The sequence below is a fragment of the Alligator mississippiensis genome, chromosome 10 (assembly GCF_030867095.1).
Source record: "Alligator mississippiensis isolate rAllMis1 chromosome 10, rAllMis1, whole genome shotgun sequence".
Taxonomy (NCBI): Eukaryota; Metazoa; Chordata; order Crocodylia; family Alligatoridae; genus Alligator; species Alligator mississippiensis.
This window is the reverse complement of record NC_081833.1, coordinates 41,099,382-41,125,075: the sequence shown is the minus strand read 5'-3', so window position 1 is coordinate 41,125,075 and position 25,694 is coordinate 41,099,382. Positions and strand designations below refer to the sequence as shown.

The 25,694-nt window shown below is 52.6% G+C and overlaps 2 protein-coding genes across 3 annotated transcripts; both read left to right on the top strand.

The window, feature by feature from the left end:
* The first annotated feature begins 849 nt into the window (after positions 1-849).
* On the top strand, positions 850-7,940 carry LOC102566903 (chymotrypsinogen 2). Its single transcript, XM_006262205.3, has 7 exons — positions 850-904; positions 4,169-4,272; positions 4,904-4,983; positions 5,356-5,434; positions 5,929-6,109; positions 6,502-6,635; positions 7,750-7,940. Exons 1-7 carry the CDS (start codon positions 850-852, stop codon positions 7,909-7,911), a joined length of 795 nt encoding a protein of 264 aa, XP_006262267.2. The 3' UTR covers positions 7,912-7,940.
* Positions 7,941-8,639: 699 nt separating this feature from the next.
* Positions 8,640-24,867, top strand: LDHD (lactate dehydrogenase D). 2 transcript variants are annotated; one of them, XM_014597077.3, is made up of 11 exons: positions 8,640-8,909; positions 15,431-15,543; positions 16,408-16,549; positions 17,932-18,073; positions 18,888-19,047; positions 19,133-19,332; positions 19,518-19,646; positions 20,219-20,312; positions 20,789-20,879; positions 22,583-22,694; positions 23,436-23,535. In XM_014597077.3, the coding sequence occupies exons 1-11, from the start codon at positions 8,838-8,840 to the stop codon at positions 23,450-23,452; spliced, it is 1,272 nt and encodes a 423-aa protein (XP_014452563.1). In that variant the 5' UTR covers positions 8,640-8,837; the 3' UTR covers positions 23,453-23,535. The 2 variants fall into 2 exon arrangements, with proteins under 2 accessions (XP_014452563.1, XP_006262266.1); XM_006262204.4 differs by having other exon boundaries at positions 8,642-8,909; positions 20,219-20,346; positions 23,436-24,867.
* The last annotated feature ends 827 nt before the right edge of the window (positions 24,868-25,694 follow it).

Below are 25,694 nucleotides of genomic sequence, written 5' to 3'. Positions count from 1 at the left end.
GGCCTTGGCGAGTTTTGGGCCCCACAATTCAAAAAGGATGTGGAGAAGCTTGAGAGAGTCCAGAGAAGAGCCACGTGCATGATCAGAGGGCAGGAAAACAGACCTCACGATGACAGGCTGAGAGCCCTGGGGCTCTTTAGCCTGGAAAAGCGCAGGCTCAGGGGCGATCTGGTGGCCGCCTATAAGTTTATCGGGGTGACCACCAGTATCTGGTGGAACGTTTGTTCACCAGAGCGCCCCAAGGGATGACGAGGTTGAACGGTTATAAACTACTGCAAGACCGTTTCAGGCTGCACATAAGGAAGAATTTCTTTACTGTCTGAGCCCCCAAGGTCTGGAATAGCCTGCCATCGGAGGTGGTTCAAGCACCTATATTGAACACCTTCAAGAAAAAATTGGATGATTATCTTGCTGGGATCCTACAACCCCAGCTGACTTCCTGCCTTCGGGCAGGGGGCTGGACTCGATGATCTTCCGAGGTCCCTTCCAGCCCTAATGTCTATGAAATCTATGAAATCCCTGATAACCCTGCTCTTCAGGCCTCAGCCCACCAGTTCTTGCTCATGGGCAGCTCCCCAGCTCTCTGATCTCCCACAGAGCAGCTGCTGATATCCCATAACCTGATGCAGCCCAGTATCCTGCCAGCCTGCCCCTGATTCTCTGCTCATGGCTTCCCCAGGCCTGGTGTGACACAGCTGCCCTGCTTATCTCCCAAGGTCTCCAGATACGAGAGCAGCAAATTGATGCCTGTTCCTTTCCCAAGCACCTCCTCACTCAGAGCTGCCTTGGTCTGGTATATAATGGGACAAGATCCATGGAACTCGTTCTGTTACCCACATGAGAAGCAGAATGGCTTTCCTCTGGATCCTGCCCTGTCTGGCCTTCATCAGCGCCGCCTGGGCAGGTAATCTTGATGCTGAGGGCAAATGCTGTAAGTCACCTAGAGCTGGGTGTAGGAGAAGGAGAGACATGGGGCTGGGGCCTCCTAGAAGGGGTTTCAGGAAGGGTGGCTGATCCAGGAGGTCAGTGCTTCAAATAGTGGGACATCAGCCCCATCACTGCCCAGCCACAGCTAGAGTGCACTTGGAGCTCCTGGGCCTCTGCACAGCCATTCCCTTTGGTGAACCCCAAGGGGCCTGGATAACACTATGATCTAGTAGGGATTACGGAGACCTGGTGGGACTCCTCACATGCCTGGAGTGTAGCTATAGAGGGTCACACCCTGCAAAGAAAGGACCAGGTGGAGAAAAAAGATGGAAACGTTGCTCTATATGTGAAAGAGGAGTACATCTCCTTGGAGGCCAACATAAGCTCCAAAAATGGACGGCTTGAAGCCCTCTGGGTCAAGTTGTGGGGGGAGGGGGGCACACTGAGAGAGACCTAACTGTAGGTATATACTACAGACCACCAAACCAGGGGGAGGAACTCAATCTGGAGTTCACTCGAGAATTGACTGCAGCTGCACATGTAACATGGTTGATTTGGGCAATTATTCAGACATCTCCTGGGAGGAACACTCAGCCAAGTTGGATCTGTCATGATTCTCCTCACCTGTGTCAAGGAGCTCCTGACTCAGGAGGTGCATGGGCCAACCAGAGGTGATGCTCTGCTAGGCTTGGTCCTAGCCAAAGGAGTTGATCTGGTGACCAATATAAATATAGAGGGAAGTCTGGGCGACAGCGATCATGAAACCATCATGATCACTGTCCATCTCAAGGCAAACAAACCTAGACAGGCTAGCAAATTGGGTGGATTAGCAGGATTGAAGTCTTGGACTTAAAAATGCAAATTTCAACAAGCTTAGGTCACTGGTATGGCAAGTGCTGCAGGACCAGGGGCTGAAGGTGAAAGGTATGCATGAAGAGTGATTGTTCCTTAAGGCCATCTTTGAAGTACAAAGGAAGCCCATTCCCATGAAGAGAAAAGGTAACAGAAGAGCTGGGAAACCCTTTTGGCTAAACAGGGTCCTCTTAAGAAAGAAGGAAGAGGCTTATAAACAATAGAAGCTCAGGGTGGGCCCCAAGGAGGACTATTGCACAATGGCCTGCATTTGCAGGGAACAGATAAGATGAGCTAAAGTGGCAGCCTAATTTAGATTAGCAATGGGAATCAAGGACAACAAGAAGTTCTTCTTTAGGTACATAGGGAACAGGAGGAAAACAAATGGGACTGTGGGGCCATTGCTCAACAACTCAGGAGAGCTGGTTACCAGCACCCAGGAGAAAGCTGAATCCCTGAATGACTACTTCACCTCAGTCTTTCACTGGACCAAGGGGAAAACCACACCAGATAAAATAGAGTATGAGCACGGTAGCAATAATCGCCTTCCTACTATTGTTGTAGAATTGGGGTATGACCAATTAAAAAAATTAGATGTATACAAGTCAGCAGGATCTGATGATCTTCATCTGAGAGGGCTGAAGGAGCCAGCTGATGTCATTGCAGAACACCTGGCCAAACTCTTCCACAACTCATGGCACTCAGGAGAAGTCCCTGAGGACTGGAAGAGGGTCAATGTTGTGCCCATCCACAAGAAGGGCAGGTGGGAGGACCCAGGTAACTATAAGCCAATCAGCCTAACTTCCATCTAGGGAAAATCCTAGAAAAGTTCATCAAGGAGTCTAAGATAAGCTTGCAGAAGATAAGATTCTGAATGACAGCCAGCATGGCTTCATCGCAGGCAGGTCTTGCCTTACCAAACTCACCTCCTTCTATGACCAGGTAACTCGCCACCTGGACACAAGAGAGCAGGCTGATATTGTATACCTTTACTTCCAAAAAGCCTTTGATCTAGTATCCCACGATGTGTTCATGTGAATATTTGAGGATTGTGGGCTTAACTCCAAGACAGTCAGGTGGGTGAGAAACTGGCTGCAGAATAGGATCCAGAGAGTCGTAGTGAACAGATCTGGCGAGAAGTGGGCAGTGGTGTCCTGCAGGGGTTGGTGCTTGGTTCAGTACTTTTCAACATCTTTATTAATGATTTGGATGTAGGGGTGAAGAGCTCACTGACCAAGTTCACAGACAGCACCAAGTTACAGGGCAGCGTGGTCACGCTTGAAGGTAGGCTACAGTTACAGGCAGACCTAGACAGGCTAGCAAGTTGGGCAGATTAGAATCTGATGAAGTTCAGCGTTGAGAAATGTAAAGTGCTGCACCTGGGGACAAGCAACCCACAACACACCTACAGGCTTGGTGGCACCAAACTGACCAGCAACACGAATGAAAGGGACCTGGGGGTAATAATAGGCCACAGTATGAACATGAGCTGGCAGTGAGATGCTGTGGCCAGTAGGGCCAATAATACTCTGGCATGCATCAATCGATGCGTCTCCAGCAAAACCAAGGAGGTGATTCTTCCAGGCTACTCAGCACTGGTGAGACCACAGCTGGAGTACTGCGTCCAGTTCTGGGCACCACATTTTAACATGGACATGGACAAGCTTGAGAGAATCCAAAGAAGAGCCACCTGTATGATCAGAGTCTTACATGGCAAGCCCTATGAGAAAAAGCTGAGGGACCTGGGACTTTTCAGCCTGAGGAAAAGAAGGCTGAGAGAGAACCTGGTAGCATCTTCCCACTACACTAGGAGAGTACATCAAGGGCTCAGTGAGCAACTGTTCACCAGGGCACCCAAAGGGAAAACCAGGGGTAATGGCCACAAATTCCTGGAAGATCAATTCAGGCTCAACATTAGGCAAAACTTCTTTACAGTCAGGGTGCCCAGACCATGGAATAAGCTCCCTCCAGAGGTGGTGCCATTGGCAATGTATAGGGGGTGCAGTTGCACCCCCTGAGATTGGCAGTGCACCCCCTGGAAGCCAGTCATGAAACAGGAGGTGCCGGCAGAAGTGCACTTCTGGTTTTGCCAGTTTCACTGCTGGTGGTTCTGGGCTCAGCAATCAGCTTCTGGGGGACTCTCCCCCCCGGTCGGCAATCTGATGCCTCCCCAGACTCAGGAGGCACCAGTTGCCCATGGGTGGTGCAATCACCTACCCTGGAAATCTTCAAGAGGAGACCAGACAGTCACCTTGCTGGGGGGTCACCTGACCCCCAGTTATCTTTCCTGCTTGGTGCAGGGGGCCAGACCCAATGATTTTCCAAGGTCCCTTCTGGCTTTACAATCTATAAATCTATGGATCTATGAACACCCTTGCTCTCTCGCCAGGCTGCGGCACCCCTGCCATTCAGCCAATCATCAGTGGCTATGCCCGGATTGTGAATGGTGAGGAGGCGATCCCTGGTTCCTGGCCCTGGCAAGTCTCCCTGCAGGTGAGAGCCCAACAGCCCCTTGTGCCCAGATGGGGCACAAACCCAGGAGGGGCCCAACTTTGAAAGAGCAGGGAGCTGCTGGGCAGAGGGCAGGGCGTGGTGCTCCATGAAGGTGGTCCCACCCGCTCAGAGCCTGGCAGCTGCAGGTTCCCAGCTAAGTGCAGGTTCCTGGGTCTTCCTGTGCCAGGGTAGCCAGTGGAAGTCCCAGGCCATCTCTCTGGCAACCCTGGGAGCTCAGGTACTTTCTGGAAGAGGAGGCTTCCTCCTGGGATCTTTGGGTAGAGTGCCCCAACTTGTGCCAGAGGGGCTGCCCAGCAGTGGAGCACTATGGGCAAAGCTTGTTCCCATCAGGTGAACTACTGTGCTCACAGCTATGTCAAACTGGGGAAAAGGCTTCTGCTGAGCTCAGAGGATGCTGGCTCAGACCCTGTAACTTGATGTCTGTGCTCACTTGCAGGGCTTTTGGGACAGTGTGGGTCTTTGCAATGGGGAAAAAGGCTGGAAAAGCATCTCTGTGGGAGACAGGCTGGGCTGTGCCCTGCTGGCAGGATTGGATCCAGAGGAAGGGGTGTCTCTGGCGTGTGCCTACCCTATGGCCAAGGTTGTTCATTGTCTCCTCTCCCCATCACAGGATAACACTGGATTCCATTTCTGTGGCGGCTCCCTGATCAGTGAAGACTGGGTGGTGACTGCAGCCCACTGTGGGGTCAAGTAGGTGCCCTGCTTTTGCCCTCCTGCACGGTGAAGTCACTGGGGGCATAGAATGAGACAGGGAGGACTGTAGATAATCTGGTTGGATTGAAACTGCATGAAAGTCTGGACTTTCTCAGGGAATTGCGCTAGAGGTGGATGAGCTGCAGCAGGGCACCAGGTTCCTGCCACAGGGGCTGCCTTCACAAGATCTATCTGTGGTTGATGTCTGCTGCTCCATCAATGTCCTGCCTCTATCCTTGCATAGAGGCTCCCCAGTAGCCGTGCCACAGTTTGACTGGCTAAGAACCACTCTGCAGAGCCTCTATGAAAAGCTCAGGGCAGTGGGAGGAAATGTGCACTTCCTGTCTCCTGAGTGTGACTTCCCTGCAGGACAACTGACCGTGTGGTGCTGGGTGCATTTGACCTGGGCTTTCTAGGAGAGGATGTGCAAGTCCTGAAAATTGCCCAGGTAGGTGGCTGGCTCTGTGCTGTGTCCACCCTGGGGTTGCCCAGGATCCCACCCCTCTCCATGGGGCCAGGCTACAGCATCATCCTCTGTCACTGAGGGGAGCCTGGGACACACCCGCTTTGCCACATGCGCAGAGCCTTGCATGCCCATCACACCCCGTCTGAATGTGTAGTGAGTGCACAGTAAGATCACTGTGGCTCCCATGGGGGAAAGGACATGGTCTCCCTGGGCTCTCAGTGGTGGTAGAACTGGCCTCCACGGGTCTTGCTGTCAGTGGACCTGGTCACCCTGGGGTCCTGCTGGGGGAGCCGTGTCTTCTGCTTGAGTCCTGTGTTGGTGGAATTAGTCTCTGTGGGTCCTGGAGAAGTCATCTCTGGTCTCTGTGGGTCTGTTGGGGATGACCTGGTCTGTGAGGGTCCTGTGCAGTGGTCCCTGGTCAGTGTAGGGTCTCCTGGATAGCACCAGGTCTCAGAGTGTTGCTGTTTCTCTGACAGGTTTTCAAGAACCGCAATTTCAACATGCTCACGCTCAGAGATGACATCACTCTGCTGAAACTGGCCACTCCAGCCAAAATGACGGCCCGTGTGTCTCCTGTGTGCCTGCCTGAAGCCACCGACTACTTCCCTGGAGGCATAACCTGTGTCACCACAGGGTGGGGCCTGACCAACCCCAATGGTGAGGTCTCTGAGCACCCAGGCTGCTCCTGCTGCTCACAACCCCCAACACCTGAGAGCATTCTGGGCCCAGCCGGGTGATACTTCCAGCCAGCTGCCCCCACTAACTCACCCTTGCCCCTCTTCTCAATTCCACCACCTCCACTCATTCTTTGGGAACACAGTGGATCAGCTAAGGGGACCAAACTGGCACCCCAAGTCCTGCGTATTCCACAGTCCCTCCTGTTGGAGCCCCAGCCTGTGCAAATACTGTAAGGACCTGAGGCTCCAAGGTAGCTCTGTCATATTCTGGGTCTGCTGGGCTAGAAAGTACCAGGAATGCATGCCCAAGGACCTGGGGGCCTGTGCACTGTTCTGCTGAATGCTTTCCCTGTTCCTTGCCATGTTTTGCAGCTCAGAAGACCCCTGAGAAGCTGCAGCAGGTGGCCCTTCCACTCCTGACTAATGCACAGTGCAAGTCATACTGGAGCTACAGGATTAAGGATTGCATGGTCTGCGCAGGTGCCGAGGGAGCCTCCTCCTGCATGGTACCCAGCCCTCCACACAGCCCTCCTTTACCCTACCTCCAGGCTCTCCATCTGCCCAGGAAGCCCCAGTACCCTGAGGATGCTCCCCTTCTAGCCATTTCCTTGCTCCAGCTTTTCCTTACACTGTCTCCATCACCCCATCTAGTCATTTGGATGACAAGACTGAGTGCAAACTAAGCAGATTTACAGGTGACACCAAGATGGGCACAGTTGCAGACATTCTGGGGGGTAAGACTACAATCTAGAATGACCTAGATACACTGGAGAAGTGATCTGCAATCAATCAGGTGAAATTCATGACATTTCTGCACTTGGAATTAAATAACTGGACCCACAAATATATACTGCCTGAGCTGCAGTACTGCAGAGAAAGACTGAATAGGAGCCAACAGTGTGCTTTTGCTGAAAAAAAGCCAACACTGGATTATATTAACAGGAGTGTCACTTGCAAATCAGGGGAAGTGAGTCTTCCTCTCTTTTCAGCACCGATGGGGCCTCACCTGGAGTGTTGTGCCCAGACTTCAAAAGGGATGCAGACAGATTGGAATGAGTCCAGCAGAGTGACAAAAATGGCTAGGGGCTGTGAAGCATGACTTATGAGGGCAGGCTGGAAGAAGTAGGGTTATTTAGCCTGTAGAAGACAAGACTGAGGAAGAAGTAGGGTTATTTAGTTTGAAGAAGACAAGATTGATAACAGTTTCAAATACCTGCAGGGAGATTATAAAGAGGATGGACATTTTCAAAGCAGCTTGGACAGACAGTTTGGCCAGGAGATTTAGGCCAGGACAATCCTGCCCTAAGCAGGAGACTGGATTAGATGCCCTGATGAGGTCCCTTCCAGTCCTACCTTCCTATGATCCCATGCCTGCATCCACTGCTTCACTAGTCTCACCACAGAGTAGCCATGCTCCTCTCCATCCACCCCTCCTCATCCCTGCCTGTGGTCCCTGCACTCACTCTCTTGGATATACTGGTCCATCTGTGAAAGCACATACTCACTCCCTGCAGCTTTTTTCTGTTGAAGAGCAAGGGGTGGTGGGCAGATCCTTGATGATTTGTTCCACAGGATAGTAGGCTCCCCCACCCCAACCTCCTGATGCTGCTTCTCTTGCAGGGTGACTCTGGTGGCCCCCTGGTGTGCCAGAAGGATGGCATCTGGACCCTGGTGGGGATTGTCTCTTGGGGAAGCAATACCTGCTCCCCCTCCAGCCCTGGTGTTTACACCCGTGTCTCCAAGCTCAGGCCCTGGATCAATGAGATCATAGCAGTCAATTAATGCTGGCAGTGCAATTAATGCTGGCAGTGGCTCCCATGTGAACAGACAATAAATGACACCTCCGAGCCTGGCCTCACCTGCCCTATGCTCTTGCTTTAGGACACTGCTGATCAATGTGGGGGGGGGGAGGAGGGAGGGGCAGGGGAGGAGGATTCAGGCAGAAGCACAGATCTTATGTGGCATCCTGCTTATGCACTGAGAGCTGGGGGAGCTTCATCACACATTCCTCAAATCCTTGTGAGTCCCCAAAGGGTGGCTGTCTTTCCCAGAAGGCACGAGCTCATGGAGGCTGGCACCAGGTACCTTGAGAGTTCAAAAGGAGACGGGATGCACACCCTTCTGGGGTTATTTGACACCAGCAGTCTTTCCTGGCCAGAGCAGGGGAACTGGACCCAACAATCTCACAAAGTCCCTTCCAGCCCTAAACTTCTGTGACTCTGTGACGGCAGCAGCCTAGTGTAGCACCAGGGTGAGCACTATCACAACCTAGCTAATGCAAACCAGTGCCACAGCCACACCCCCAGAGCTCTCACCACTGCTCAAGGGTCCCTCCTGAAATCAGCGGCATATTCCTAATCATCCAGCTCTCTCTGCCCATTGCAATGCACCCAGAAAGCCTGAAACCCCCTCTGCAGGTTGGCTTCACAATTCCACCTTAATGATCAGTTCCACCTTAAGGAGGGGCTGGGTATTAAGGGGAGTCCCCAGCCAAGATGCTGGGCCAGTCCAGAAGCTGCTTTCACTTTGGGTAGTCAGCAGCTGGGAGCTGCAGGTCAAGTGCAGACCACACAGCTCTGGGCCCTGCTCCATTGCGCTAGGCCCTGCCGTTCCTCCCCTGCCTTGAGCTGGGCTCTTCTGCCCCCAGGGCTAGGTGGTTGCAGCCCCACTAAGCCAGAAGCCACCCACCATCCTGTTTGCTCTCAGCCATGGCACTGCATAAACTGCAAGGAGCAATGAGGATTTTCAGCTGCCAGAGGAGCTACTCCCTGAAGGCACAGGTAAGGGTGGGAGTTGTGGTCAGGGCCCTCCACTGCCCCTGGAGGCCCAGATTTCCCTTCCTGACATGGCCTTGAGATGACCTTTGGAAGGAAGCAGCTCCCATACAGACCCCTCTGTTGCTGGGGAGAATCCAGGGTGATTTGTGCAGCAGTCCTGCAGGGCCAGACTTTACCCCCTGCTCTCTGGCACCGTGCTGCAGCATGTGGATCATGGCTGCCCTCTATTCCTGCTAGGTGGAGTTAGGTTGGGGACATCTTAGGTCCCACCTACAGGGCTCCCAGCAGCCTCCCTTGCAGTCCTGGCTGAGTAGCATTGTGTGCTGGGACCTGTACTGCCTCTTGCTGTCTGTCTACCTAGGCATGGCCTGCACTCCCTTTCACAGACAGCTAGTCCTCTGGTGGCAAAAGGCTTCCACCTGACAGCCCCTAATCCGGCCCAAGCCAGGCACCATGCAGCTGTGGTCCGTGCTGCTGAGTTGCATCCCCCAACCCTGCCCCATCCAATCAATCACCAGCACAAGAGATGCTTTTGCCTTGGGCAGAACAGGGACAGTCAGACACAAAACACTTCAAGCTTCACCTTTTCTTAAGACATATTTAATCTGTGATGCTTCAGGAGCACACAGACATCCAGCTGCCTCCCAGCTCAAGCAGCATTGTGAAGCACTCGAGAGTTATTCCTATCTCTTCTGGGGGCGACTGTTATATGACTCAAGCTGGTTTGCAGCATGGTAGCACATGTAGGATGTCTGTCCCTGCCCTGCAGTGATTAGGTTAGAGAGGTAGAAACCTTGGTAATGAACATCTGGTCTGTTTCCATTGAGGAAGGTGAAGGAAATCAAGCCCCAAGACAAGCTAAAGCCAAACTGTAGCAGCAGTTGTCAGTAGGGATACAAGGGAAAGTCACTGCCAAAGGCAGTCTCCTGCAGGAGGAAAATCAAGGACAGCACCTGAGATGAACAGTAGGCAGAGTCAGCTCCAGCAGACATTCTTCTTCCTCTTCTTCTCATGTTTTTGTTCATAGGCTAGATGTTTTTCCAGAGTTGTGCTCAAGTGAAGGCTCTTTCTGTTGCTGCAGCAAGGTTTTCCTCCTTGTCACTAACGATTTCAAATGTATATAATGCAAACCTCTAACTTGCAACAGGTTGGCCTGCTGCATCACACCCTTTTAGAGGGCTGGCACTGACAGTCATTTCTGTAAACACTAAGGGACTCACAGGAGCCAAAAGGGACATTCTTTCCAGGATGTGTACGAATTCAGATGTCATGCTCTGTCTCTGGGGTACACATAGAGGGCCAAACAAAAATAGGTCACTGTTCCATGGGATGAAATTAACCATCAAAAGGCAGCATGAGAAATAAAGCAGCAGGTATTAAACATATGCTAAAATCTTCCTTGGGGCATCTGGGGAAGATCACTGAGTTACCAGGGGAAAAATATCATTCTGCTTTGAGAGTCTTGCTAAAGGTAGGACCTGGCGGCTCCTTGCTGGGTGTCTTTCAGTATGTCTGTGCCAGTGGCTCATGGAACCACTGGATTCATCCTGCAGAATTGGAAGGTGCCTTTGCCCCTGTTGGTACCAAGCCCTGTTGTGCTAGGGCCAGGCACCTGGGAGCTGAGTCCATATCAACACTGCTTTCCTCAGCCCCTGCTCCTGGCTGCAGTGCGGGTGCCGGTTCTAGCAGATGAAGAGCTACACTGCAGCTGGGAGGTGCAGGTGGGGGGCCAGGAAGAAGCAGCAGCAGCAGTGATGACTCTGCTCCCAGCTTCCCTGCCCTCCACAGCTCCCCACCAGCTGGAAGTGGCAGAGCAGGGGGCTGGGGGAAGTGGCAGAAGCATGTGTGCAGTTCCCAGCTGTGTGACTCCAGCATCGGCATAGTCAAGGTCCCTGCTGCTGATACACTGTCAAAGCCACCCAGCCTGCATCTGAGCACAGCCAGCTTGTTCTGACCTATGACTTGGTAAAGGTTGCTGGCCCCTGATCTACACCATGGCAGGTGGTGTCCTGGCTAGGCTGTTCTTGAGCTCTTCCTGCACCTCAGTCCCACTCACACACTCCAAACCCAGGAGCACTCCAAGGAGGTTGTTCCAGGATGTATCTCTATAGTTGCTCTTGAGCCCTCAGTCTCCAGCAGCTACTGGGGACATCACTGGCCTGGCTTCACTGGGCACTTCTGGGTTTGGTGTGCAGGGCTGTGGTGTGCGCAGGGACAGCCTGCCAGGAGGCACCGTCACTGCAGTATAGTAAACCCTCTGCGTCTCCTGGCCAGCTGAGTTTTGCTTACAACCCAAAGGCTGCTCTTTCCCCCTGCTTAGTTCTGCAGGTTCTCCTGAGGTTCAGAGCATCCAGCTGAGTTCTTCCCTTCTCAGATATAATCAGCAGCAACAAAGGCTTTTCTTGCCACATGTGGGACCAACAGGAAAGGAGTCTAACTCCTGTTTCCATCCTGCTACTGGGCTGGCCCTACAGGGCCCACTTGAAAAGCAGAAATTTCACATTTTGATGAGTAAACTTGGTCTCTATTATACACAGGAGAGGAGGCAGCTCGGGCAAGGAGCAGCTGTTTGTAAGTAGACAGTTTGCAGAGTCAAACTTGGCATAAATGCACAACAACTGCAAAGCTTTGTCTTTTGACTTTAATTTGTGCTAATGAAAAGAAAAAGGCTTATTTATGCTCACTGGGTTCGTTAAACACAAGCACACGTGAATGAGGAGAGCTGCACAATGGACTTTATTTGTGGAGCAGGAGGAAACCTCTGCAGAGCCTCCAGCTAAATAAGTAACCTATTTAGGGGGCCATCTCCCAGTTTCCAACTTCCTCAGTCTCCTGTTAGGGAGCCTCTCTAAATTACAAGTCCGATCACTACACACATCAGGACCCAGGCAGCCAGATGTGGGGTCTAGACTGCCTGCTAATGGAGCTAGACTGGCAGGTAGGCAGCAAGACTGCCTGCTGGTGACAATGACATGTATCAGTGGTTCTCAAGCTCACTGGACTCAAGGCACTTCTCTCTGGATTCAAAGCATCCCTCCATATCTTTTGTGAATAAAGTAGCACCCAATTTCCAAAACTAATTTATATATTGCAGCGCTTACCTCCTTGCAGAGGGGTGTGGGATCGGTCAGGCAGGAACAAGCTTGAGTCTGTGCTGTCAGATCCATGGCAGCCTTCAAAGAATATGGTAGCAACCCATGGTGCCATGACATGCTGGGTAAGAATCACTGACCTATATGCCCAGTACATACCTTCTGCCACAAGAGGAACCCATCTGTTCCAGGAGAGGTTGTGAGGCTAGTCTTGTCAACCTCTTGGGTTGAACCTGAACCCTCATTCTGCTCCTGCCTCATGCTTTACAGCACACCTTCAGGGTCTTGCAGCTTGTAGATATCCTGCACTTCCCAGCTCCCCAAGGGCTGGGCACTTGGTATTCACAGGGGAGTCATAGCAGAACAAAGTGGTCTCCTCAGATAATTTGGAGAAGTCGTGGTAATCCTTTAAATTTTCTTTCCGTGATCCATTGTTTGGCTGAGGAGGAAGCTGACAGCAGATGCTGAGAGGAGGGAAAAGGAGTCTGAGATTCCTGTTGCCAATAATTTAAGATAAACATCAGAGAAGAGGTCTGCACAGCACACAGAGGGTGTGAGTGGACCACATGCCAGCACACCTAGGCTAGTTTGGTCTAGGTAGCCCACATAAGCACAGCAGAGTCACAGGGTCATAGGAAAATAGGGCCACAAGTGACTTCAGGACATCAGCTAGTCCAACCCCTGCTGAAGATAGGGTCATCCTGTCTAAACCATCCCAGCCAAGTATTTGTCTGACCCACCCTTGCAAACAGAAAATGACGAGATTCTGCAGCCTCTACTGAACCTCTTTAGTTCTCAGCCAAGCCCATGATTAGAAGGTCATTTCTAATACACAACCTACATTTTCTTTGTTACAATTTAAGACCATTGCTTCTTGTTCGCTTTATAACCAACCTTTTTTTGTATGCTATCTAATCAGGCTTCTCTTCCTCAGACAAAAAGTCCTGGTTCTTCCAGCCTTTCCTCATGTCATGTTGCCTGGATCTCTCACTATGTATGCTGCTCTCCTCTGGACTCTTTTCAGTGTGTTCATATCATTCTTGAAATGTGGTGCCCAAAACTGGACAGAGTATATCAGTTGCATCCCAAATAAAGTGGAAGAATCATTTTCTGTGACTTGCATAAATATACCTGCGAATATAGTCCAGTGTGCTACAGGAGAATCCCATTTCTGTGGCACAGTTTTTCTTTCCAACAGAATCATGCTACTTACCAAACTATGCTAAGAAGTTCAGTTGCCAAAAATGAAAAAAAAAAGACTGGAAATAGATAGCATAATTCCAAATAATGCAGTGCTGTACTTCAAGTTACCCCACGTTTTTTGTTGGCAAATAAATTGAAAAATGATGGCAACTGCTGTTCATCCAGATGTTATGCCCCATTCTGCCCTTATAGTTGAGCAAGTGTGTGTGTGAATAATGAAAAGAAAATCCCACATGTAAAAAATAAGTTCTGTTTTTCTTAAATGTGCTGCTGAGCGAATGTTGCCAGTACGGTGGTTAACAACCTCAAAAAAGATAAACGTATTTATTAATTTGAGACAGCAAAAAGTCAGTTGACTAGCTTACAAAAATATTTAGTAATCTAAAACATAATAAATTGTCACTTGCTATGAGAAATCTCTTTCCAGGTGCTGGTCAATCTTTGCATTAGCCAGTTAACTTATCCTTGGCTTGCTTTGTCTGGTCCCAGTTTATGCAATAAACTGAAATATGCAAAAAGCCAACATGCAAGTAAACTGGCAAAATGTAATTGAATAGATAGCAACTAAAATATGCAAATAATTGAAATATGCAAATAATTGATGTGTAATAAAGAAGAATCTACAGTAATGCTTTCTTTTTTGCACTATCACACTGTTGACTCATAGTCAGTGAGCAATCCTCTGCAGTCCCCAGATCCTTTTCTGCAGTACTGCAGCCTAGCCAATTGTTTCCCCTCTTGCTTTTGTGTCTTCGGTTGTTCCATTCTAAGTACAATTGTTTGCACTTGTTCTTACTAAAATTAAGCTGATTTATTTCAGACAATTTCTCCAGTTTATCGAGGTCATCCTGAATCGTAATCCTGTCCTCCAAAGTGTCTGCAACTCCACCCAACATATCATTTGCAAATTTGTGAAGTGCATACTCAATTCTTTCCTTTAAGTCATTAATGCAGATATTAAACAGCACAGGACCCAGGACAGACCCCTAAGGAACCTCATTTGATACCTCTTCCCAGTGTAAAATGGCTCAAAAACATGGTGCCATTGATGACTATTCATTGAGCACAATGGTACAAACAGTTATGCACTCACCTTACAAAAGTTGAATGGCACCCACTGTTCTCCCACCATCCAGAATACTCGTCATTTTGTCATAGAAGGAAATTAGGTTGGTTACGCATGACTGTCTTGACCAGTGGTGCTCAACCTTTTGGGTCTGCAGGCCAGGTCCTGTGCACATGGTCAGTCCACAGGCTTAAATCATGCAGTGACCCACACATCATATCTGGGTGTGCAAGGGCTCATCCCCATGCACCAGATCCAGCTGTGCACTGGGATGCACTAGCATGCAAGGCTACTTTAGAGGTCTTGCTATGGGTCCAGAAATTCGGCATCAGGGGAGTGGCAATTAACACAGCCACCACTCCCCTGCTGCCAAATTTTTGGACCTGTGGGGAGACCTGCTGGCCAGATAACACAGCTCCATGGGCTGTTCTTTATTGCCTTGTTACTTTCTAGGTGCTTTGAAGTGGATTCCTTAATGGCATATGGCAGTATTTTTTCAAGGGACAAAGACAGAGAATCATAGGCTTCAGCATGTCATAGCATACAGTACATAGACAAGGTCATTGGAAAACATGTATTCTCATTGCTAGCACATGATACAGCCTATGTCTTTGCTGCTATTATCAATGCTAGCCAGAAAGCAGCACAAGTGTGCTAGCACATGCCTCACTGCCCTTTCATATTGCTGTGTAGATACACCCATCCACTCGCCAGTACATAGACAAGTATATAGTGATGGAGAAAGTGCCACTAGGCAGGGGTATGTTAATGCACTTCTTCCCAGGGGGCTGTTGTCCGTAGGAGCTCTGTAGAGTCAAAGGGTAGATGGTATTGCTCTCCAGTGTTCCTGGGCCTGCTGGGCCTGCCATCTGTGCACAGTGCCAGATTGACTTGGAACAGGCTGTTCTGGCTGATGGTTACTAACAGAAGGTGACTGAAGGACCTCTTGGTCCTGTTGTATGCTGCACACGCAGCTAGTCCATCAACCAGGAGCTGTATGTTGGGGTGTTTCTGTGGAAGACTGATGAACACTGCAGCCAGTTGGATATGGTGGGGCACTTCCCCTCTCCTGCCACTTCCTCTGCCCATTGTGAAGGCTCTGTCCTCCTCCCTGAGGAGTATGGCAGGCACTGTTAACATAATGCCTTTTTACCTCCCCACAGGGGCAACTGACAAAGGACTTCATGGAGGCATTGAAAGCAGTGGCAGGAAGCTCAAATGTGTCCATGTCTCTAGCTGTTCGTGAGCAGCATGGGAGGGATGAATCCATGCACAGGTATCCCAGGATGCTCCATTAACAGAGCAGGCAGGCTCAGAGCTGATCACCTAACCCAGTTCCTGAGCCACCCAGGTGCCTTTAGTCACCTCTGCTACTTTACCAACCCTTGCCAGCCTGGGCACCCTAGCCCTTGGGGAGATGTCCTGAGTCTGGGAGGGGCTCACACCCCGAATCTGATCACACCCTGAGGAGGGCTGTCCTATATCCAGTGCTGAGCCTGATAGAGGGTCATGGCCTGTAGGCACTGTTGCTGTGCACATAGGCAGGACTCATCACGGGTGAGCTCCAGTGGCACAGGGCTGTGAGAGAATCCATGGAAGAGGTGGGGCAGAGCTGGGCCTATGGATCCCAGCAGGAGTGTGTGGTACATAGGGAGAGCAATCTCTTTGGTGGGGTCCTACTGGACATGGCATGAATAAGTGGCTCTCAGCCTGAGGCCTCCAAGGGTCAGAACTACCCATTGTTGGGGCAGCAGTGACACCTTGTGGTCAGAGCATGAATAACAACTGGGTAATCACTGCTCCCTAGGGCTGGAGTGAGTAAGGCCAGTACAATTCTCCTTTCTCCATCACATGTGCCCTGTCTCTTAGCAGATCGTGTCAGTTCTAGAGCAGAAGCTTTTGGATCCAAAGGCCACCTATGCCCACCCCCAACCCTGGAGCCATCCAATGTGCTGCTGTATCACTATCTGTCCTTTCTCCCTGCATGGGCCCAGCTAATTCCCTGAAGCTCTTGTACTCACATGTAGGAGCCAGGCTGGGTAGATGTCAGTGCCCTGTGAGCTGTGCTTCGGCGCAGCCATGTGGCACTTGGCAATCCCCTGGGCAGCTGGCTTTAAATAGGGCTCCTCCCTGCCTGCAGGTGCAGCCCGCCAGATGCAGTGGTCTGGCCCCAGGATGTGGAGCAGGTCAGCAAGCTGGCTGCGATGTGCTACAGCCAGGGTGTTCCCATAATCCCCTTCGGCACTGGCACAGGACTGGAGGGCGGCGTGAGCGCAGTCAAGGTATGGAGTGACTGACAGGGTTGGGGGGAGAGGGTTTGACTAAGTTTGGTGGTCAGAGGATCTTATTCGGAGCTCAGCCCTCCCTCCAGCTGAGTTAAAGTACAGGTGGGGGAGCCAGGACTCCAGGGGTCTGCCATTCTTTCTGGCACTGCCACCCTCGGTGATATCAAGTCATTTGGCCTCCTCGCCCCATCTATTGGCCATAGGTGCTAGGAGGCCAAATTCATCATGAGCTGTACAGAGCTTGGTGTACTTAGGAGGGAGCTCACCAGGGAGGTCACATCTGCCCCATCAGCTCCCATAAGATATGATGCTCATGCCTTGGAGGCTCCACATGAATAATGGGACCAGTCTCTTGGCCTAACACGACAGCATCTCCCCACTCAGTTGGTGTAAATCAGGTCCCCAGCTAGTGTAAATCAGTGTCATTATTGAAATGGGTGTAACCAGTGTAGGTCCAGTGAGCCCTGTTTGTGCTGATTCATCCATCTGAGTGCTGAGCCCAGAGTCTCTCTACCCAATGCCTGGTGGCCTGGGTGCAGTGACCTAGTGGCTGTGGCTCCCAGCATAGGAGCTGTGCTCACTAAAGCAAACAGCTGTTCTTTGAGAAAACCCGGCCTTTGCTTAACTGGCATTGGACAGGCAGATTCCTCCCAGGCTGACTTAACTTGTCCTCACAGGCAGGAGAACAGCTCCTGGTCTGCAGAAGTTCTGCTCTTCAGGGCACCTTTACCTGGGCTATGTGTCTCAGATCTTCTGAGACCTTGTGAGAGCTGTTCTGAGGTGTCTGTGAGGCTCCCCCCCCCCCCAGTCTGGTTGACCCAAGGCAGATTTCAGGACTTCTTAAGAAATTGCTGAAAACTCACAGCATCTGTTGGTACAGGACCTGCTTCCATGCTGAGTAAGGAAGTCCATGGTGGTTGAGGCAATTTGGTATCATGAAGCAGAACCATGTCCCTCCTTGAGAGGCTTTGCTACGTTCTTGGAACTGATGCCCAGAGGAGCTTTGCTGCTGGCACTGATGAAGGCTCCATCCATGGGGAAACTCTTGCTGGCTGTTTCTTCCCCTACCCCCAGGTCACATGCAACTAGCTGGGTATAGCCAAAGTCCACTTCTCCAATGGCCAAGTGCAGGCTCTCCTTTGTCATCTCTTTTACTAAGGTGGTACCTCAGGAACCAATGCTGGGTTATTCTGTCTCCCTACAATGTTAGGGCCAGTTATCCTTGGCCAGTTATCCCTGGGTACAGAGCAGGGGAACCCCAGCCTGGACTCTCTTGGTGGCTTGAGCACTGGAGCTTCCCACTGCCTATCTGGTCTTGGCAGACACCAGGGGCAACTCCATGAACAGATTTCTAATCTTTGGTCCATCCTCCATGCCAGGGCGGTGTGTGTTTTAACCTGACCCAGATGGATCGCATCTTGCAGCTGAACACAGAGGACTTCACTGTGGCTGTGGAGCCTGGGGTGACCCACAAAGCACTCAACAGCTACCTGCGGGACAGCGGCCTCTGGTTCCCTGTTGGTATGGCTCACAGCACTTGGACAACTGGGGGCATGTAAGGGGCTGCCTCTTTTCCTCCTGGATGAAGGGCCACAGTGCAACCCAGCCACATGTAGCTGCAAGTGGCCAATGACCGGGCTTGGGACTGTGGCAAAGCATTAACAGTGTCAGAGCAGGAAGTCAGAGGTACGGTGTGGAAGTGACAGTGCTTAGCTACAGCGAACAACACTGTGGCAGGTTGAAAGCAGGATCAAGATCAAGACCAAAGGCAGGGAGATTGGCTCTTGGGGACAGTGTCTCCATTGAGAAACCACTGCCACCTGCCCCTTGTAGCACAGGCTAAAGTATGAACAGACCATGGCACATAAGCAGTGCCAGACGCATGGCTGTGCAGGGGCGAGGTGGGGAAGCCTGCTGCTCTGCTGCAGCCTGCCTGGGTCCTGCAGCCTGCCTGGGCACAGCAGCCCAATTCAGGCACATCCATTTAGTTACAGAGCGACGTGCTGCCACCCTGGGCAGTAGCACTGCCCCTCCTTCCATTACAGCCCTAGCTTGTGTGGGGGGGGTAGCCAGCTGCAGGACGGCTTGGCCCAGCATGGACCCTGGAATTGTAGGACCGCTTTGAGAATACTACAGGGCCTGTGGTGTGGGAAGCTGAGGGCCAGGGGAGGAAACCCCTGCCCACACAGGGATACCCTGTTCCCCTTGGATTCCTGTATTTAGAGTCCCAGATCTGGGCATGTGAGGGACTCTCCCTAGGTTGCCACAACTGAGCTGTCCGTTAGCCATGGGCAACTGCCACCCACTCTCACAGGAGTGTAATTTGCCTCCCTAGATCCTGGTGCTGATGCCTCTCTCTGTGGCATGGCTGCCACGAGTGCCTCAGGGACCAACGCAGTGCGCTATGGCACCATGCGCCACAATGTGCTCAACCTGCAGGTGGTGCTTCCTGATGGCCGGGTGCTGCACACGGCTGGCCAGGGGCGCCACTTCAGGTAATGGGCACAGGGCCTGACTTAGGGATGGTCTGGGGGCCCACTGTCCCCAAAACTAACCCTGCCCCTTCTCTCCCCACCCCAGGAAAAGCTCTGCAGGCTACAACCTGACAGGGCTGTTCATAGGCTCAGAAGGGACACTGGGACTCATCACGCAGGCAACGCTAAAGCTCCATGGCACCCCGGAGGCCATGGTGTCAGCCGTGTGCTCCTTCCCCAGTGTGCAGGCAGCAGTGGACTGCACAGTGCAGGTGCTGCAAGCAAGCATCCCCATCGCCCGCATTGGTGAGTCTAGCCCTGGGAGCCCCAACACTTAGAACTGAACGTGGCAGTGCCTGCTCTGCACTCACTCTGGAACTGAGCTCTCTGGTCAGGGGGGAAGGATCCATTCCAATTTGGCATCACCCCCCTTCCCAGCTAGGGGCCGAGATGCCTTGTAGTCTGGGCTCTGACACCCCCTCTGCCCCTAGAGTTCCTGGACGATGTCACGATAAGTGCCTGTAACCAGTTCAGTAGCCTCAGCTATGCAGTGTCCCCCACGCTCTTCCTGGAGTTTCACGGCACCCCCAGGAGCTTGGAGGAGCAGGTCCAGAATACAGGTACTGCAGTGGATTGGGCCCATGGTAGGTGCTGTTTGAGGGGAGGAAGCACCTAATGATTGCAGCTAGTAGACACTCCTGCTTGGGGGCAGGGCAAATGCATCTGCCCTAGCAGGCCCTCCTCAGGTTGCAGTGGGGGACACTGGCAGTCCCTGGTGGGTAGACCCCATCAGTGGCATAGGGGTTGGTGTTGCTGGTGGTGCAGGGGAGGTGGCCAAGGGAATGGGCTGAGAGCTCAAGGCCTGAACAGCTGGCTGCCTGGTGTCTGGCTCAGCTCAGCTTAGCTCAACTCTGATACGGGACTGCCCATCCTGGCAGAGCTGGGACAGCCTCAGGACCCCTTTTCTGCAGGGAGAAGGAACGTCTGTCCTGCTTTTAGCTATACAGGTAGCCAGAGCCAGGAACATGCATCTCCTCTTTATGGAGGGTGGTTTGGGTCACTTGCAGTGAGGCTAAAGGTAGGGCTTTTCCCTTTATTCCTCGGGCTGCCTGCTGGCTGCCCCTGACTGGCCCAGGCATGAGATTTAGCAGCCAGGGGTGTGTGACAGGGTGTGGGCTTTCTCCCTCTGTAGAGGAGATTGTGCAGCTGAACGGTGGCTCTGACTTTGCCTGGGCCCGAGAACCAGAGATGAGGAACAAACTGTGGACTGCTCGGCACAACGCCTGGTACGCGGCCCTAGCCCTGCGACCTGGGAGCAAGGTGAGGTAGTGCCTAGGCAGCAGCAAAAGGGACAGCTCTTCACTTTGATCCCCTGTCCACAGGGCGCACTTGCTGTCTGCCTGCATGCATGAACCCAAGTGACACTACCAGTAGGTTTTGGATGGGGACACTGCCAGGCACCGTGCTGGAGGGCTACAATGGGCCTTGCTGGCTCCAAAGTCTGAAGAAGGGGAGCAGCCTGCTAGGCCAAGCCTTGTGTCTAGAACCGCACAACTAGGGGCAGAGGGGTTCTTACAAAGGGACACCCAAATCCCATATGTGAGGGGCAGAGGTAGTTGGGATCCATGGAGGGGCCAAGCCAGGACCAGGGTCCACAATAGGGCTGAATGGAGAGGGGCTGTGCAGTTAACTCAAGGTTTGTGACCAGGTAACCTCTCCCCATGCAGAGCAGGTAGCTGAGTGCTGTGCCTTGTTTCCCCAGGGCTACTCCACGGATGTGTGTGTCCCTATCTCCCAGCTCCCCAAGATTGTGGTGGAGACCAAGAGAGACTTGGAGGAATCTGGGCTCACGGGTAGGTCATCCCATGCCTGCCAGCTCCGAGTGCCCCTCAGCCTGGGCATCACACCCTGCTGCTACACCCTCAGTGTGACACAAGGTTACATGGAAAAGGGGTGGGGTCCTAAGCAAGGAAGCAGGGAGCTTAGCATTGTGCTTCAGGGGGCTAGGGAGAAGGGGTCTCGTGCCTGTTGCAGGGGAATAAAGGACATGAAAGAGCCTGTCTGCATACACCACGAGGCTGCAGAGGGGTTAGGCCTGGCTGTGCCAATTCACTCTGTGTGCAGCAGCGCCCCCTTTGTGCTGGGAGCTGTGACAGGTTCTGACCCATTGTGTGGGGCCACAGGACTAGCAACAGGCCTGAATGTGGGCTTGTATGTAAACCACCCTTCAATGGCAGGGTGCTCATAGCAGGTAGTGCTGGCTGAAGGAGATGGGCATGCATCACTGCACAGCTCTGCTCACGCCCCTCAGTGCCAGCCCACCCCTGGTCTCTATAGCACCATGTCAGTTATTCTGCAATGGGACACAGACTTACCTAGGAGAGCCTCATCATTGTGTCTTGAGGCCTAGGGGCTTTCATAGACTCATAGATGTTAGTCGGAAGGGACCTCAATAGATCATCGAGTCCGACCCCCTGCATAGGCAGGAAAGAGTGCTGGGTCTAGATGACCCCAGCTAGATGCATATCCAACCTCCTCTTGAAGACCCCCAGGGTAGGGGAGAGCACCACCTCCCTTTTTTCCTGGGTGTCCAGCAATGGCAGTGCAGAGCACTCACCCATGCTGCATCTGCTTGGTCTCCTCCCCTGACAAGGTCTGGGACCAGTTAACCCCTTGCATGCCATGCTGTACTTACATTAGTAATTACATGTCCACAGGGCTGCATGGGTAGGTCTGTGGGCACTCTTGTCATCTGGGCTGCAGTCACATCCAGTGTCACCCGAGGAGGCAGCAGGGACAGGATGGAAAATGCTGGTGGCTGATTCAGTCAAGGCAACTGCATCACTCCCCCCTCCCTCCCCATGGTGTGAGGGGTGCTGTGCTGCCAGAGGGTCCATCTCTTGGGAGATTTTTGAGGCCGAGACCCCCCTGACATTTGTCTGAATGGCTGGTGCTTTAGCCCCAGATTGCGATTTGTCTGGTAACCCCTCTAACAAACTAAAATGCCTCCGGCATTTGAACATGACATGTGTTCTTCACTCCTGGAACTGCTTTAAAACAGTCAGAAAATCATAGAAAATTATGGTTGGAAAGGACCTTAGAAGGTCATCTAGACCAACCCCCTGCTCAAAGCAGGACCATCCTCACCTAGATCACCCCCAGCAAAGCTTTGTCTAGCTGGATCTTAAAAACCTTCAAGAATGGAGACTCCACAACCTCTCCGGGTAACCTCTTCCAGTGTTATACTATCCTAGTGAGAATGTTTTTCCTAATATCTAACCTACACTTCCCTTACTGCAACCTGAGACTTTTGCTTATTGCTCTGTCATCTGCCAGCACTGAGAACTGTCTAGCTCCATCCTCTTTGTAAGCAGTTCCCACACTCCTCCCCAGAGCAAGCTGCCTTTTAGTGGTGGGTGACTTGATTCCCTTGTGCAGGTTTTGCAGGAGCCCAAAGGATTATTTGGGAGGGAGATGCTGCTGGTAAGGGTTCCTGGGAGCTCTTGGTCCTAGGGCTGGGGCACTGGCTGCACACAGATTGTTTGCATCCCTGCAGGCACTATTTTTGGTCACGTGGGTGATGGGAACTTCCACTGCATCCTGGTGCACAACCCAGATGACCCAGATGAGAGCCGACGTGTCAAGGACTTCACAGACCAACTGGCGAGGTGGGAAGCCTAGCCCAGCCCAGCCCAGCCACTTGGCTCCAGAGAAGCAGTGCAGTCATAAACAGAGATTAAGAGACCCTAGGAGTTGTTCTAAGCATCCCAGCCTGACATATCCTCCTCCCTGCTGGGGTCCTGCTGTGGACCAACATGTGGCCAGGAGCATGGGGTTGTTCTTAGAGCCCATTCTCTGGACAAAATGGGGAGTGGATCTGGGCTACAGAGCAGTGCTCCCATAGCCCTAGAGGGCTCCTAGTGTGACCAGGACAGAAGCAGCCTTGCTTGAGGGGGCAGAAAGGCTGCAGCCTTCTGGACTGGCCTTTGAGTGTAAACCTGGCTGACACAGGGAGAGCAGGCAAAGGAACCACCAGGGCTTCCAAGAGAAGCCACTGTTCCCAACACGGGCAGTCCCTCCCCTGCCTAAGCAGGAAGGCAGCACCACCACCTCCCATATCCAGAAGTACCTTGCAGCCTGCTCTACAGGCACAGAAGGTAGAACTGCCTGCCTGGGTGGGGTAGGCAGGCACTATACCCCTCACAGCCCAGCCTGGCAGCTGCTGCTTCAATGGCATTGCAGTGGATGGACATAGGCCACAGGGTGGGCCAAGCTGAGGAGGGCACACTGCTTTTTGGCCCTTCCCTTCAGCTGCTGTTCCTCAGGCTGCATCTCTGCCCTTCCCTTCCCCTCTCTGTCCCTTGCCTGTGCTCCTGCTCTCCTAAGGCATCTCTTCCCCTCTCTTCTAGGAGGGCTCTGGCCCTGAATGGCACCTGCACAGGGGAGCATGGCATTGGGCTGGGCAAACGCCAACTGCTGCAGGAGGAGATTGGAGAGGTGGGGCTGGCCATCATGAAGCAGATCAAGGTCATGCTGGACCCCAAGAACCTCATGAACCCTGGGAAGGTCCTGTGAAGAGTCCTTGCTGGCCCATGCCAGAGCACTGAGCTGACAGGGAGGAGCAGGGGAAGTCTCCAAAGGCAGCTCCAGAGCCTGGAGTGGAGCCCCCCCCAGGGAAGCTCTTGATTGTAACTCAGGCTCTGGAAATTCAGATGCTGGGTGGAAGAGAAAAGTCCCCCCAAGTCAGAGACTTGTAACCATGCTATGCTAATGCAGAGTTTATGGCTTGTGTGTGTGTTGGGGGAGGGGGGATGGAGAACATAAGATCGACCCAGATTTAATGTGTGAACAAAAATACAACCTACATGCTTCCTTCCTTCCTCCCCCATTCTGCTGGCACCTTTCACCCATAACCCACATCCCCTGTCACCTATGTCCTGGGCTCAGTGCAAACTCCTCTGCCCATACCCCTCTGTCCTAGCCCATGACTCCCACGTTGTCTCAGCCCAGGCTTCCCATCTCTACCTCTGCCACTGCCCCTCAGTCCTACTGTGAATTCCCCTGCTATCCTAGTCCTTGGCTCTCCTTGCCCCAGCTCTGCCAGTGGCCTTCAGTCTGGGCTCCCCTGTATATGGGGCTTTGCTAGTACCCCTCATACCGGTGAGGGAAGCAAGCTGTGGATGACAGCAGTTTCTATGTAGTTGCCAAGCAATATTAGTTGAAGCAGTGGGGAGGTGAGCTCTGGCTACCTGATAAGCCCTACAGAAAGCTGTGCCTACAGACCTTTAAGGGAAAAGTGAGCATCTGTTCTAGCTGGGGCTGGGGAGGGGATCACTAAACTCCCCATGGGGTACAGCAGAGCCAACCCAGCACTGTTCTCTCTGCTGTGCTGCAGGGTGGGTAGCAGCAGTCCCAGCCAGGACAGCATCTTAGGGTATGCAGCAGGGGGGAAGGAGAGCCCCTGTGAAGCACTATGACAATTCCAAGACCTGGTGCTGGATGCCAGAGCTCATGCAGCAGCACCCAGCACAGAACAGCAGCCAGTGATGGCTGCCCTAACCCCTAACTCCTTGCATGCACAAAGGTCCTACCTGAGAAGTGCCAGGTTGTCCCACAGGGGCAGGTCGCGCAGCATGTTGGGCAGGCAGCAACTTGGCTTGGGGTGTGCCACAGCAGTGACAGGGTCTCCTTATCTTCCCAACCCAGCAGTTCCCCACAGATGGCCATAGCTCTCCTTTGGCTTTCTCTGTCCCTCCCAAAGGGCTCCATTGAGTATGTATGTAATAGGAGTGAGACCCTTTGAGCATACTTATGACCGCAATAAATGTAGCAAATCCATAATGACCCTCTCTGATCTGCTTAAAAACAGGCGGAAGTCAAAGGCCCCAAGTGAAACTCCCCCACCCCCTGTGCGCACACACTGAGCAGATGAGTCAGACAGCAGAGCTTCCAGCAACCTGCCGAGCAACCTCCTCTGGGTCATGGAGCTGCTGTGGATCAGTACCCTAGAGCCAGGGCAGTAATGCCCCGCCACAGGAAGGAGCCCTGCTACTATGAGCAGCATCCATGCAGTGTCCGGCAATGGGAAGCTCAGGCACGTGGCTGGAATCCAAGCTTGCAGTAGCTGGCTGGGTCTTTTGCAGTACCAGCCTCTCCAAGGCCCCAACACATAGGTCCATGCACAGGAAACAGAACAGCCCAGGAGGGATGCGTGGTTCTCTCAGTTTCACATTTGGGGGGAGGATGGGGGTGGGAAGACAGGGTCACTAACTGGAGCAGGTTGTGTTTGCCCACAAAGATACCCTGAGGCCATTCCCAGTCATAGGCTCCCTCTGCCCCCACCTCCAAGCTTGGACCACTGTGACCTTACTGCAAACTCCAGGTCCTGCCCAGCAGAAGGCGACCTGCTCCAGCAGCAGCACACAGCCAGGCTGCCTCTGCCCAAGGCTTGTGTAGGAGAGCTTGTGCTCTCTGCCATGAGGCTAGTGTGGGAGAGCTCTCCTGCCCACACTTCAGTAGGACATCATGTGGCAGGGTGGAGCTCAACCCCTGCCCTGCACACCAGCTGCAGGAGCCTTAATTGCCTATGCTGCGTGCATCAGCTCTTTCAGGGCCCAGCCCTGCCATTGCCCTCAGCAGCTGCAGGGTGTGGGCAGAAGCATCCATGC

Bases quoted from the DNA above. Each gene is read 5' to 3' on its own strand.
- LOC102566903 (XM_006262205.3), top strand. From the start codon at position 850: ATGGCTTTCCTCTGGATCCTGCCCTGTCTGGCCTTCATCAGCGCCGCC. The intron at 4,984-5,355 runs GTAGGTGCCCTG...ACTTCCCTGCAG, and splicing joins GCAGCCCACTGTGGGGTCAA to GACAACTGACCGTGTGGTGC. The intron at 5,435-5,928 runs GTAGGTGGCTGG...TTTCTCTGACAG, and splicing joins AAGTCCTGAAAATTGCCCAG to GTTTTCAAGAACCGCAATTT.
- LDHD (XM_006262204.4), top strand. From the start codon at position 8,838: ATGGCACTGCATAAACTGCAAGGAGCAATGAGGATTTTCAGCTGCCAG. The intron at 16,550-17,931 runs GTATGGAGTGAC...CCTCCATGCCAG, and splicing joins GCGGCGTGAGCGCAGTCAAG to GGCGGTGTGTGTTTTAACCT. The intron at 19,647-20,218 runs GTACTGCAGTGG...CTCCCTCTGTAG, and splicing joins GGAGCAGGTCCAGAATACAG to AGGAGATTGTGCAGCTGAAC.